This window comes from Oryctolagus cuniculus, chromosome 8 (assembly GCF_964237555.1).
Source record: "Oryctolagus cuniculus chromosome 8, mOryCun1.1, whole genome shotgun sequence".
NCBI lineage: Eukaryota > Metazoa > Chordata > Mammalia > Lagomorpha > Leporidae > Oryctolagus > Oryctolagus cuniculus.
This window is the reverse complement of record NC_091439.1, coordinates 77,500,104-77,514,956: the sequence shown is the minus strand read 5'-3', so window position 1 is coordinate 77,514,956 and position 14,853 is coordinate 77,500,104. Positions and strand designations below refer to the sequence as shown.

Sequence of the window (14,853 nt, the reverse complement as noted above, 5' to 3'; positions counted from 1 at the left end):
CCAACCCAGGGACTTTGATAGGGCAATCCCAGCAAACTAATATAGAGATTTAGCCCTGGGATCACAGGGGTGTGTTTAGTCCCACCTTGAGTAGAAGAGAGGTGGTTTCTCAAAGGAAACCCCCCCCCAGGATGCCTGGTAGGGGGTAGGGGGGGTTGACAGATTGTTCACCATTGTGTTAGATTCATGAAAATGATTGAACATTCATTGTGTGTTAGGTTTTGAAAGCACTTTATAGTTAATACAACAACTATAGTTGATATTATTGTTTTCCCCACTTTACAAGTGAGGAAACTGGGGAACACAGATCTTAGCCGAGATCACGCAGTCAGTAAGGAGTAGAGCTAATTCACTCACTTGTCTGACTCTAGTCTCAGCTTTTTAGCCCCAATGCCTTTTTTAGAGGCAATGACTCCAGCTTTGGATTCTTTTGTTCTTCTCCTGCCAAGATTGGAAAAGCTTTGACTTTAGGCATGAGAAAGGTGTATGTTTATATGTTAATTAAGGAAACTTTGCAGTCTGTAGAATTCATTATTTCCTTTTTAGAACTGTTACTGCTGTACAACTGATAAAGGGTTAACATCCAGAATCTATATCTATAAAGAGCTAAAGAAATTCAACAACAGCAAAATAAACAATCCAGTTAAGAAATGGGCAAAGTGGCTGGCACCACGGCTCAATAGGCTAATCCTCCGCCTGTGGCGCCGGCACACCAGGTTTTAGTCCCGGTCAGCGCGCCGGATACTGTCCTGGTTGCTCCTCTTCCAGTCCAGCTCTCTGCTGTGGCCCGGGAGTGCAGTGGAGGATGGCCCAAGTGCTTGGGCCCTGCACCCCATGGGAGACCAGGAGAAGCACCTGGCTCCTGCCTTCAGATCAGTGCGGTGCGCCAGCTGCAGTGCACCAGCCGCAGTGGCCATTGCGGGGTGAACCAATGGAAAAAGGAAGACCTTTCTCTCTGTCTCTCTCTCTCTCACTGTCCACTCTGCCTGTCAAAAAAAAAAAAAAAAAAAAAAGAAATGGGCAAAGCACTTGAACAGGCATTTTTTAAGAGAAGAAATTCAGATCGCCAACAGACACTTGAAAAAATGCTCAGAATCACTAGCCATCAGGGAAATGCAAATCAAAACCACAATGAGGTTTCACCTCACTCCAGTTATAATGGCTGTCATACAGAAATTAACAAACAACAAATTCTGGTGAGGATGTGGGGAAAAAGATACCCTGATCCACTGCTGGTGGGAATGTAAACTGGTGCAAACACTGTGGAAGACAGTATGGAGATAACTCAGAACTCTGATGTAGATGTATGATCCAGCCATCACACTTCTGGGAATTTACATAACCAAAAGAAATCAACATGTGAAAGAGTTACCTGCACCCCCATGTTCATTGCAGCACAATTCACAACAGCTAAAATATGGAATCAATCCAGATATCCATCAACTGTTGACTGGATAAAGAAATTATGGTATATATACACTATGCAGAACTACTCAGCTGTAACAAAAAAAAAAAATCCTGTCTTTTGCAACGAAATGGACACAACTGGAAACCATTATACTTAGTGAAATAAGCCAGTCCCAAAAAGATAGAAACCATATGTTTTTGCTGATCTGAGGTAACTAATAGAGTACCTAAAATGTAATGCATTGGAGTGAAATTAACATTTTGAGATTCAATGATTGTTTATAGCCCTTGTCTCTTCTGTTGAGAAACAGTGTTTTTTTTTTCCTTCATATTATTTGTTGAACTCTTTAACTTAGTGTAGAGTTAACTTTACGATCATTAAGTAAACTTAAAGTATATCTTTCTAAAAACTAATAGTGGGAATGGGAGAGGGAGAAAGAAGGGTTGGAGAGTGGGTGGGAGGGAGGGTAAGATGGAATGTAACACTATGTTCCTAAATCTGTATATATTAAAAACAAGAAACTTGTATAACCTAAATAAAATTTTAAAAAAAAGATGACACATTAATCATAAAAAGACAAAAAATGCTCATGATCAAAGACAAAAAGAGAATGCTGTGTCCAGGGCCTGCTGTTGCAAGAATACGGCAAGGCAGCTCTTGCCAGGCCAACCACTGTTCCAAGTCTCCCTCAGGCAGTCTGCACTCCAGGGATTCACCAGCTCACTTAATTCCTGTAAGAACACTGCAAAGTATTTTAAAGGGGGACACAAGAAGCACTGTGGTCTCCTAAACTGGATCCTGGAGCAATAAAAGAATACAAGATGGGCAGGCATTTGGCCCAGCCGTTAAGACACTGGTTGGGATGTCTGCATCCCTTCTTGGAGTGCCTGGGTTCAACTCCTGACTCCGGTTGTTGATTCCAACTTTGCGCCTGTGCAGACCCTGGGAGGCAACAATGATGGCTGCAGTGGTTGGGTCCCTGCCCACACATCAGGGACTGGATTGAGCTCCTGTCTCCTAGCTTCAGCCCAGCCTAGACTTGGCCATTGTAGGCAGTTGAGGAGTGACCCAGTGAATGGGAGCTCTGTCTCCCTGTCAAATAAATAAATGTTAGTGGAAGAGTGGTGAAATACGAATAGAGTATATAGTTTACTTAAGTCATGTACTGATGTGAATTTCTTAGCATGGACAAACGGACCCTGGTAGATACAATTTTCACAGTAAGGGATGCTGGGCAGAGGTACACAGGAACTTGCCACATTACCTCTGCAGCTTTTCTATAAATCTAAAATGACTTCAAAGCTAAAAGTTTGCTTTTAAGAGAGGGGAGACATAAGTACATACTGTATACACAAGGAGACGAAACTGAGCTGTGGTGAATTCTGCTAACACCAGAGGGGAACACCAGTGTCATCTCAGAAATGGCCCAGGGAGAGGGAGGAGCAGGTGACTGGGAGGGGCAAGGTCCCTGTGCACTGCTGATGCTCCATGCATGAGCAGGGCTGGCAAGTGCACACGCGTGTTTTTTAAAATTCACCGAACTGTACTTTGCCACACATTCTCCTTAAATGGAAGGATTTGAAAATACTTCCCTGCTCATGATAAACATTTTCCCATTCCTGCTAAAGATTAGAACGAAGGGAAGATATAGGAATAATTGAGTTCTATAAGCAGGGAACTGAGACAGAAAAAACAGTCATTAAATCCCAAACCTAAAATTTTCAGTGTAGAAGGGGTCTTGGAAATGACGAAATCCAGGAGTAGCCAGCATCCTTTAGAGCAGTGATCTTATAGACATGGATGCAGAGGAACCAGGTATTTTTGCAAAGTCCACCGGATGATTCTCATGCATACTCAGATTAGGAACCACTACAAGAAGATTAAGTGACTTTCCAGAGCCAGCACATCCCAGAAATGGCACAGGACTCACTATCACCAGAATCCTGGCCCTCTAACTCCACTTACCATCTAAAGCCCCAAGTCAAGACTCCTGAAATATTTTAATGCCATCAGGGAAACGGCAGTAAGTTCCAACTCTAATATACCTATCAAAGACACTTGTTTCCCATCATAACTGCTCTCCAGAAAAAACACTCGTTTTTCCAACATGGTTTAGATAACATACTTCCTACACAACACTAATACATTTGTTATTTGTTAAATATAAATTGAGCATCCCAAATCCAAGAATCTGAAATCCACAATGCTCCCCAAGGCCAAACTTTTTAAGTACCAACATGATTCCAAATGGAAAATTCTATACCAGATGCTTTAGGTGAGTTGTAGTCAAAATACAGCCACAGTAAGTATTATGTGTAAAATTACCTTCAGGCTGTTTGTATAGATATAAATGAAACAAAAAGGAATTTTATATTTAGACTGGGGACCCTTCCTCAAAATATTTCATTGTTGATATGCACACACTCAAAAATCTAAAACCTGAAACACTTCCATTCTCAAGCCTTTTAGATAAAGATACTCAACCTGTAATGGCAGATGATTGGTTCATAAGATAATTAAACTGGAGCGTACAGTCATAGCTACTGAATTTTAAAAATGAGGAAACTGGTACCAGAAGTATTAGTAATTTGTCCAGAATTTCTAGAACTGAATTCTCCTTGTTTAGGTCAATAAATTAGACTAAACTTCCCCCACAGTTACTGTCTGACAGATGAACTAATAGACAATGAGTAGCATTATTAGTTTTTGACTTGGATTTTTTCACATATAATGCAATTCTCTGTGACTTCTAAGAATGTTTTTGTTGAAAATAAGTGTTGCTGACCCTTGAGGGATGACGGCAATGAATAGAAGACCACACAAAAAACTTAACTGAATACTTAAAATACATCAAATAGCTCCTTTTTAATATTAGGACAACTCAAGGTAAATTAAAGGGGAATTCATGAATATTTTTTAAGAAATAACAGTTTTAGGTAGGCGATTGTGAGGAAGATGACCATCATACAACCCAAAGCCACGTGATTCTTCCACAAGCTCCAAGGTGAGAGATCGATGCCCTGATTGGTCAGATACTCCTCGCCAGTACATCTGAAATTCAACAGAGCAAGAGTATGAGTTCATTGCTAGCATCTATCAGACCCCATCAATCCATTCATGTTCCACAGTTAAAGAAAGAAGCTAAGTATTTGATAGTTCTCCCTTCCTATGGGAGTACTTCTCAAAGGGGCAGGTGTTGTGGTGCAGAAGGTTGGCTAAGCTGCCTCTTCAGATTCCCACATCCCATCAGAGGCCTGGCACCTCTGCTTCCCATCCAGCTTCCTGGAGATGTGCACCCTGGGAACAGCAGGTGATGGCCTAAGTACTTGGGTCCTGCAATGCCCATCAAAGATCCAGCTGGAGTTTCAGGCTTTTGTTCTTGGCCTGGCCCCAGTGTTCCAGCCATTTGGGGAGTGAACCAGGGAAATTAAGATATCTCACCACCCCATCACCACCACCACTACCACCACCAAATAAAAACTCCAAGGGGAAAAACAGCTGTGGGAAAATGGCATTAAAAGATAACTTTCTTTTGGGGCAAAAATGCTTTGGAAGTTAGTAATGGACACTGCGGTTACCCAACTTCAAGACTAACAGCACAGGCAGTAATCAGGTTTAAGCCTCTGAAGTGTAACAGCTGGAGTAGACTGGGATGGCAGGGCCCTGCCACGGCCTGGTATAAAAACTATCTGGTGCTCCCAGTTACCGCCGGGTACCATGTGTTGGTGCACCACTTGGAATCCAGCAGTTCCCCAAACAACCACAGCCTGTCTTTACTGTAAGAGTAGTGTCCTTCTTCATCCTGTCAGGACAAGGCCTTAGCTTAGGCGTCCTATGAGGTCTATGGTGGCTCCTCATATGGGCGCCACTTTCCCCACCCACTTCATCATGACCAGCTGGCTGGCAGTGACTTGGGGCTACAAAGAAGTCACACACAGATCAAACCCAAGGCAGCGGGTAGAACTCAGAAAACCTCTCTCCAGACCAGTGTTGTGGCACAGTAAGCTAAGCCTCTACCTACAGTGCTGGAATCACATATGGGCACTGGTTCAAGTCCTGGTTGTTCCACTCTGATCCAGCTCTCTGCTATGGCCTGGGAAAGCAGTAGAAGATGGGCCAAGTCCTTGGGCCCTGCACCTGTGTGGAAGACCCGGAAGAAGCTCCTGGCTCCCAGCTTTGGACCAGCTCAGCTCTGGCCACTGCAGCCATATGGGGAGTAAACTAGCAGTTGGAAGACCTTTCTCTCTGTCTCTTCCTCTCTCTGACTATAATGGTTTCTCTTAAATAAATAAAAGCTTTAAAAAAAGCAAAAGCAAAGAAAACCCCTCTCCCTCAAGGTTTCTAACATTGATAATTCAAAATACTAATGTATCCTATTACTAACAATTATTCCTATTAACATTCAAGAGAGATTTAACACACCACTCTCATTCATTTATGCATCAAAATTGAACCGTTAGAGATCAGAATTGTAGTCTAGTGGGTAAAATTGCAACCTGCAATGCCAGCCTCCCATATGGGCACTGGTCATGTCTGTTTGCTCCACTTCCAATCCAGCTCCCTGCTAATGCAACTGGGAAAAGCAGCAGAAGATGGCCCAAGTACTTGGGACCCTGCACCCACATGTGAGATCCAGATGAAGCTCCTGGCTCCTGGCTCAGCCTGGCCCAGACCTGTACATTGTGGCCATCTAGGGAATGAATCAGCAGATGAAAGAGCTCTCTGTCTCTGTCTCTGTCTCTCTCTCTGCCTCTGTCGCCTTCTCTGTAACTCTTTCAAATAAATAAATATTTTTTAAAAACTGAAACTTCCCAATAATCATAGAAAAGGACATGCTATTAAATTTCTTAAAAGAGTATCCTCTAATTTTATTAAAACCTGCATTTCTATTTTAATGACATTAGGCAAAAATGAGATTTCCTTTTCAACTCAGTGAAATGTTGTGGATTTGTTTAGAGGATACGTTCTTTGGTAAGGAGTATTTAAGTCAATTGAAGCAACAACAACAACAACAAAGAACCACAACTGTGCAGCCTTTTATTTCACGATGTTTCCAAAGCATGGGATGCAGAAGTGCCAGGATCTTCACAGAGAAAACGCACACCCCCTTTAAACTAGTGCTGCTTTTTAGCTCCTACTATCTATGGGTGAGACAAAGAACCCGTGAGCTCACATCATCCATACAGTTCTAGGACTCTAAACCCTTGTTAAAATATCAAAGCAACTCATCTCAAACTCAACCATTCTCAAGAATAATAACTCAAACCCAAAATCTAAACATCAGCACCATCTTTTAAAAGGCACAAGGCAGGCAAGAGTAACCCGTCGGAACCACTTCCCCACATGAAACACAGCTGGGCTAGAGTAGGATACTGATTTGTGCTTTAGTGCACAACTCACTTGTAGATGAGAAAAGAGTTCAGTAACCTGGAAAAACACGTACCAGCTCTACGCTTCTCTGCATCACACCACAATAAAAAGCCAATGCATTACAACACTGAATGCAAACTTACATTGCATAGTCACAGGTACTGTTTGCCGTGACATTCAGTCCTGGGCAGAAGTTCTGTCCCAAAAATTCATTATACTGCAAAGCCTATAACACAACGGGAGCAGGGCAAGGTAAATAGTTTCAAATTTCAAAATGTTTCCAAAGAATTATCACAATCATGTCCTCTGAGTGTGGTCTTTATTGCTATTTCTAAAAACATAGCAGGTTTCACATTCACGGTCTTTCTAACACCAAAGCAACTGTTTTCTCTGGCAGGGAAGAGGCCTAGGCTTGGGACTTTTTTGGTTTGTCCAATACAAAGGAACCAAATGTCTGGCTAACAGGGGAGACCTCTGGCTATATTACACCATGGCTCTTTCCTTCTCCTCTCAACTTTCTAATTTTATATGATTTTATTAATTTATTGTCACAATCTTTCGCTCTTGCTGATTTTCATCAAATCCAGCTGTGATTCTCCAGAGTTAGAAACTCAATTTTGCTATATTCAGACAATGACAGTTTTCTTTAGCCAAAGCAAATATGGCTATGTGTATTATTTAGTCTTGGTTTTCCTTCTAATCCCTCTTTCAATATAAACTATCAATTCTAGTCTACCACCTCCTCATTTATTTGCTTACTGAACTGAAACACGGCAGTATGTTTTCTACCAGTTACTCAATCTGTCTTCTTTAAGGGGAGATACCTTCCTTCCCTTACCTCCCTCACACTCTGAGATGACTGGAGAAAATCCCAGTGACCCCTGACCTTGTGCTAAGCAGCTCTGATAGAAATTTCTCACACATTGCTCCCAAAAAGAAATTCCCAGGTGGGAGATTTTCCCCACCATGCCTGGGTAAATGAGGGGGAGAGGCTTTATTTCAGCTCTTCCTAGCTTGGGAACCCAATCACAGGGACAGCCAAGGACAACTTACCGTATAGCCATATTTAGGGATGCTGAAGTACTGAAGCCAGGACAGCCAAGATGCAATGGTTTTGAGGTTTACCAACAGGCCCGAGAAAATCTACGGAAAGAAAACGCCCAGGGTCAAAACCGGTTGAGTGATTACATGAAGGATTAGAAAATACCCTCAAGTCACCTACAACCTGCTACACACTCCTGCTCAGCCCAGCTCTTCCTGGATATTCTTTCCACTTACTCCAAACGCCTGCTAAATCTTCCTCCCTTGCATTTGCATATTTGTACATTTCTGAAGTTGTATATGGCTTTAAAGGGCGGATAATATACCTGTAATCTATATTAGATATTCCATTTACTTGGAAGATCTTTAATTGTCAAGACCATTCTCAGCTTTCCCTTTAACTGCACACAGCAGAAAATCAGGAACAGGGGCCAGCACCGTGGCTCACTTGGTAAATCCTCCACCTGTGGCACCAGCATCCCATGTGGGTGCCAGATTCTAGTCCCGGTTGCTCTGCTTCCAGTCTAGCTCTCTGCTGTGGCCGGGGAGGGCAGTGGGGGATGGCCCAAGTGCTTGAGCCCCTGCACCTACTTGGGAGTCCAGGAAGAGGCACCTGGCTCCTAGCTTCGGATTGGCATAGTGCCAGCCATAGTGGCCATTTGGAGAGGAAACCAACAGAAGGAAGACCTTTCTCTCTGTCTCTCTCACTGTCTATAACTCTACCTGTCGAATAAAAAGAAAATCAACGACCGCTGTCCTTTAGTATTCATGGAGCACTGGTCCAGGACACCCCCTACTCCCACATGCACACACACAGATGCTGAAGTTTCTGATTCCAAATGGTGTACTATTTACACATAACCCATATAAACCCTGATACTTTAAGTATACGCATCTTACACATTTTAAATCATTCCTAGATCACTTGCAATACTTAATATAATATAAATACTATGTAAACAGTTGTTTACTGTATTGTTCAGGGAATAATGACAAGAAAAAAGTCTGTTCATGTTTGGTACAAATGCAACTTTTCCCCCAAATATTTTCAATCCACAGTTAAACCCACTTTGGGCAAACAGCTGGCAGTTCTTTAAAACCAGCTGAACATCAGGCAAATAACCTGTCATTTTAGTCAGGGAATCTTCTAATCAAACTTCTGATTTCCAGAGATCAACCTTATCAAGGTTTCATAACTTGTGAGCAAGAAGCATCTTCGAAAGCTAATGTGCAGTGGTATATTAACTAAAGCGATAGTGACCATTTGGAAACAGTGGCCCAAAAGGCTGGATAAGGAGGAGGGAAGCCAGTGCGTCCCCTCACGCAGGCTGTGTTTCAGTACACATCTTCCTCAAAACATCAGAGTCCCATTTACAGAATCCCCCAAGGCAGGTTTTACACAGCAAGGGAGCGTGCAGGCAGAAGCACAGTTCACACAGTTCACACACTCACCATCATGAACACAAATGAGATGGTCATGAGAAGCGTGGCCACGGACACTACACTCTGACCTGCTGCTATGGCCAGCGCCATGGAACTGGCGGAATACGCCACCATCATAAGGGTAAACATCATGATGAAGAAAGCATCCGCCGTTGGTTTCAACCCTGGGTCAGACAGAAAGCAAGAGGTCAACCCAACTGCCTAGGTGCCATGAATTTGGGATTGTGTATTGGGCATGCAACACCATGATATTTTCAGAAGCCAGTATCAAAATGAAATATAGTTATCTACTATCTAATTACCCTGGATCAACAAATTCATTGCTTCCCTCTGTGTAACTGCATAAAGTTGCCATATAGTTTTCTTTTTTCTACTTAACTACATAAGCTCACTTTCTTGTATTATGCATATTTGTATGTGTAATTATGAACAATTTCTAAGATCCTGACAAGGGGCACCACAGGCAACACAACTGGACAACATTCTACTGCCTTCTCTTCTCACAGGAAACCCACCAGTAGTGTATTCATTTACCCAGACATTACTGCACTGTTCACTACTGCTCTAACTACATGAGTAAAGAAATTGTGACCATCAGGGTTGCATGAACTCACAGTGGTTTTACTATCTGCATCCATAACCTAATCTTCCCGGACAAACTACCATCTACCTCGGAGAGAATGGTGCTACCTCACGTTTCATAAAATATATTTTAAATACTATATTGAGCCAATTCTACAGGTCATGCAGGCTGAAAAATTTTGTAATAGCTGTAAGAATACCAATCAGGAGTCCAGGGGTCAAGATCTTTCTCCTAATTATGAAATATCTCTCATTGGTAAAATGGAAGGCTTAAGCTTAATCAGGCATTCTCATGCTGTAGTACCTGGCCAAAAATAAGTATCTTGAGCACATGTGTGTGTGTCAGTGAAATACATGAAAATTCTGATACACTGAGCCTGGAGGAAGCTTGGGCATGCACAAATGATGTTGCCTACACTTATGTATCAAGATAATATCTCAGCTCCTCCAACAGAGTCTCTCAAATACTTTTATAAATTCTTTCATTGCTTGTACCTGACACAGCCTACCTCAGTAAAATACAACTTTAAATAGCTGTACAAGTCTGGGGAGGAAAAACCCTTGACAAAATGACAACAGGGAAGAGCACAATACACAGACTGACACTTCCCCATCCCAGGGCTTGGTCTCTAGGTCTGAGAACCAAACCACACTGGCACAGGGAAACTGGAAGCCCCTCCAGCCCAGGATTAAGACCCATCCTTTTTGCTCGTTACTTACCTAACATGAAGTATATTATACAAGTAAATATAATACTTGGCAACATCCGCATGGGTAGTAAATCAGAAAACAGTTTTCCAAAGAAATAAGATGATACTCTGTAGTATCCACTGATGTATTCATGTCTGTGGAACAGAAGCACATGTTGCACAGCCTAGATTAGAAGGCACAGACCAGGTGAGACTGCTTGCTGGGCAGACTTCCGCTGCCACAGGAACGTAACACTACAGCTCCTCACAGCCTCCAGGCTAACCCCACCCTGCCCTGCAATGCCTTAGATGTCAGCTTCCTCCCTGAACACCCATGAAGTCCCCCTTCAGTCATCTGTCTCATTCTTCATGAAGGTTTGTCTGACCACGAAGAAGGTGGCACTGTTATTCTCCAAGCCCCCGATGCAGCTTCGCATTACTAAACACTTTCTACTTCTACTCTCTTGTGGAAAAAAAAAAAAAAAGGAAAGAATAAAAAAGAAAGAAAACCTGAGGCTGACATTGTGGTGCTGTGGGTTAAGCCACTGCTTGCAGTGCTAGCATCCCATACAGGAGGAGCGCCAGTTCAAGTCCCTGCTGCTCCGCTTGTAATCCAGCTGCCTGCTATGTGTCTGGGAAGGCAGCAGAAGATGGCTCAAGTAGTTGGTCCCCTGCCACCCATGTGGGAAACCAGGTTCAAGTTCCTGCCTCCTGGTTTCAGCCAGGCCTGGACTTGGCTATTGTAGCAATCAGGGGAATGAACCAACAGATAGAAGATCTCTCCCTTGGTCTCTCTCTCTCTGTTGCTCTGCATTCAAATAAACAATTTTAAAAACAACGACAAAGGCATCTCCTTTCAATGATCATGCCTGTCAGTCATATATTCCTGTCCGTTGTCAAATCTTATTCCTCACGCTTCCTGAAATCATTCTCCCACATCTCCAAATTATTCCCTACTATCTTCACTCTTTCCCTCCCGAGTGATTCCTCCACATGTGAGCAGAGGTGAATCTCTCCATCTCTGGAAACAGCAGAGCAGCCCTCTCGTTACTGGGAGAGTGCCCTCTGGCTCTGCCCACTTCCTAGTCCAGGGAGGGCTGAACTGAGTCTTACTCTTTGTCCACTTTGCCTCCCCACATTCAAGTGGTTGCTAAATGGGCCACACAACCTCTCCTTGCAAGGGTCATCCTGCCCTATTATTTGCTAACAACAAGGGTACACTTGGGCTCCTGCATGGCTCGCTTTCTCTGCAGCAGGTGAGCTTGCTGACTGGGCCCTACCATACAACTCTTCTTCTCCCTTCTGACGCATGTTCTCACTTAATAGTGGGTAGCCCCATGCATATTGCAAAACTTCATGTTGAACAGGATAGCATACAATGCTTTTTTGGAAATTTTAAAAATAAGAACAGAAAACAAAGCAAAAACCATTAGTAATCCCCAGGATCCCATCCTTGGCCCAATCCTGGAGGTGACCAGGTAGACCAACAGCCATGGATGCCCCTTCCCAGGACACAGCTCTACTCACATAAAGAGCTTCTTCTCCACTACAAAGAGCTCCACGGCCGACACGCTGCTGAAGCACTGGTTGGTGGTGAGGAAGAAGAGCACCCCAGCTCTGCCAGGAGAGGAAGGAAGCAAAAGTACCACGGTCAACGCACCACTCATGCGTCAATTTTCCACCCACAAAACTTGTTCCACAAAGGATGGCTTACAACATTAAACAGGCCCCAAAAACTAAAACTGTCCTAGCTGAAATAAAGAAGAGAGGGTGGGCACTGGGCCTAGCAGGTAAGACACTGCCTGGGACACCCGCATCCCACATCACAGAGCCTAGGTTTGAGTCCTAGCTCTGCTTTCTTTTTTTTTTTTTTAACTTTTATTTAATAAATATAAATCTCCAAAGTACAGTTTATGAATTACAATGCCTTTCCCACCCCCCATAATTTCTTTTTTTTTATTTAATAAATGTGAATTTACAAAGTGCAACTTTTGTATTGTTGTGGCTCCCCAGCCAACCTCCCTCCCTCCCGTGGCCCTCCCCTCTCCCACTCCCTCTCCCATCTCGCCCTTCATCGAGTTTCATTTTCAATCACCTTCATATACAGAAGATCAACTTAGTATACACTAATCAAGGATTTCAACAGGCTGCACTCACACAACCGCATAAGGTATAGGGCATTGTTCAACTAGTAGTGTTGTTTTTACGTTTCATAGTAAAACACATTAAGGACAGAGATCCTACGTGGGGAGCCTGTACTCAGTGACTCCTGTTGTTAATGTAACAATTGGCACTCTTATTTATGACATCAGCAATCACCCGAGACTCTTCCTATGAGCTGTCTAGGCTATGGAAGCCCCTTGAGTTCACCAACTCTGAACTTGTTTAGTCAAGGCCATATCACAGTGGAGGTTCCTTCCTCCCTTCAGAGAAAGGCGCCTCTCTCCTTGATGGCCTGATCCTTCTGCTGGGGTCTTGTTCACCAGGATCTTTCATTTAGATTGTTTTTTGCCACCGTGTCATAGCTTCCCATATAGCTCTGCTTTCAATTCCAGCTTCCTGCCAGTGTGCACCCTGAGGGGCAGCAGGTGATGGCTCAAGTAGTTGAATCCCTGTCACCCATGTGTGGCAGACCTGGACTGTGTTCCAGGCTCCTGGCTCTGGCCTGGCCCAACCCTGGCTTGGGAATAAACTGGTGCATCTCTCTGTATTTAAAATAGGTAAGAAAGAAAGAGGAGGGAAGATTAGGAAGGAAAGGAAAATAGTTCATAGGCACCCAAATATTATTATAGATTTTTTATTTTTAAGATTTATTTTTATTTGAAAGGCAGAGTTACAGAAATTGAAAGACCAAGAGAGAGACAGAGACAGAGACAGAAACAGAGGCAGACAGAGATTTCCGTCCACTGATTGGTTCACTCCCTAAATGGCTGCAATGGCCAGGGCTAGGCCAGCCTGAAGTCAGGAGCCAGGAGCTTCATCTGGATGTCCCATGTGGGTGCAGGGGCACAAAACACTTGGACTATCTTCCACTGCTTTCCCAGGCTCATTAGCAAGGAGCTGGATCAGAAGTGGAGCAGCCAGGATTCAAATCCACACCAATATGGGATGCCAGTGTTGCAGCTGGAAGCTTTACCTGCTATGCCACAATGCCCCTCAAAAATGGTTTTAACACTTAAGGAATGAAGAACTAAGTGTACAAGCTGTTTTAAAAGTAAATGTTTAGGCCGGCGCTGCGGCTCACTAGGCTAATCCTTCACCTTGCGGCGCCGGCACACTGGGTTCTAGTCCCGGTCGGGGCGCCGGATTCTGTCCCGGTTGCCTCTCTTCCAGGCCAGCTCTCTGCTGTGGCCCGGGAGTGCAGTGGAGGATGGCCCAAGTGCTTGGGCCCTGCACCCGCATGGGAGACCAGGAGAAGCACCTGGCTCCTGGCTTCAGATCGGCGCGGTGCGCCAGCCATGGTGGCCATTGGAGGGTGAACCAACGGCAAAGGAAGACCTTTCTCTCTGTCTCTCTCTCTCACTGTCCACTCTGCCTGTCAAAAAAATAAATATATAAAAAATTTAAAAAAAAGTAAATGTTTATACGACAATTAAAATGAATGGAAAATAGCCAGGCCCAGTAGACAAATAGCGATGTACCTTTCTGTACAGAAATGAATCTAATGATATCAAGTTAAAACCTAATTTAAGAAACCTGGGACACAGCCTAGTTCAATTTATTGTCATACATCTAATGGTACAATAATATTCCCAGTGATTCTGAAACAGCAAACAGTGAAATTCCTTCTAAATCACAAGATGATTTATTTTATAGTAAGTGAGGTTTTTTATTAGCACAGAACTTATGCATCCTAATTCCTGTCAAGGTAGTAACCACATGTCATACCTGCTTGCTGATCTGATGTTTTATTTTATTGTGCATTATTCTGGACTGTATCTACCACTCTGTGCAGTAACTGACACTCTGGACCTTCTGACCATCACCTCCTCATTCGCTCCACCCCCGGCTCTGGCAATCACCACCTTACTCGCCAGTGCTAAGACTGATTGTCTTAGATGCTACCTTAGTGAAAACATGTGATATTTATTTCTTCACACCTCACTTACTTCACTTACCGTAATGTTCTGCAATTCAATTCATGCTATCACAAATCACAGTATTTATTCTTCATGGCTGAGTACACATGTATAGGTGTACATGCACCACATTTTCTTTATCCATTCATCTGATGACACTTAGGTTGATTCCCTGTCTTGCCAATTATGAGCGGTAATGCAACGAATGTGGGAGTGCAGACGTCTTTTGGACAAACTGATT

The 14,853-nt window shown here is 43.4% G+C and overlaps 1 protein-coding gene across 10 annotated transcripts in view; it reads right to left on the bottom strand.

Moving 5' to 3' along the window:
• Window positions 1-4,254: 4,254 nt before the first annotated feature.
• LOC100008640 (ATP-binding cassette sub-family G member 2) overlaps window positions 4,255-14,853 on the bottom strand; it is a 125,852-nt gene continuing 115,253 nt past the window's right edge. For 8 of the 10 annotated variants that reach the window (XM_070079461.1, XM_051819259.2, XM_051819256.2 and 5 more), the window contains 6 exons: window positions 12,061-12,150; window positions 10,565-10,689; window positions 9,272-9,426; window positions 7,832-7,921; window positions 6,922-7,004; window positions 4,255-4,459 (listed from right to left, as the gene is read on the bottom strand). In XM_070079461.1, coding sequence (XP_069935562.1) covers window positions 4,312-4,459; window positions 6,922-7,004; window positions 7,832-7,921; window positions 9,272-9,426; window positions 10,565-10,689; window positions 12,061-12,150 — 691 coding nt within the window. In that variant the 3' untranslated portion in view covers window positions 4,255-4,311. 10 annotated transcript variants of the gene reach the window in all.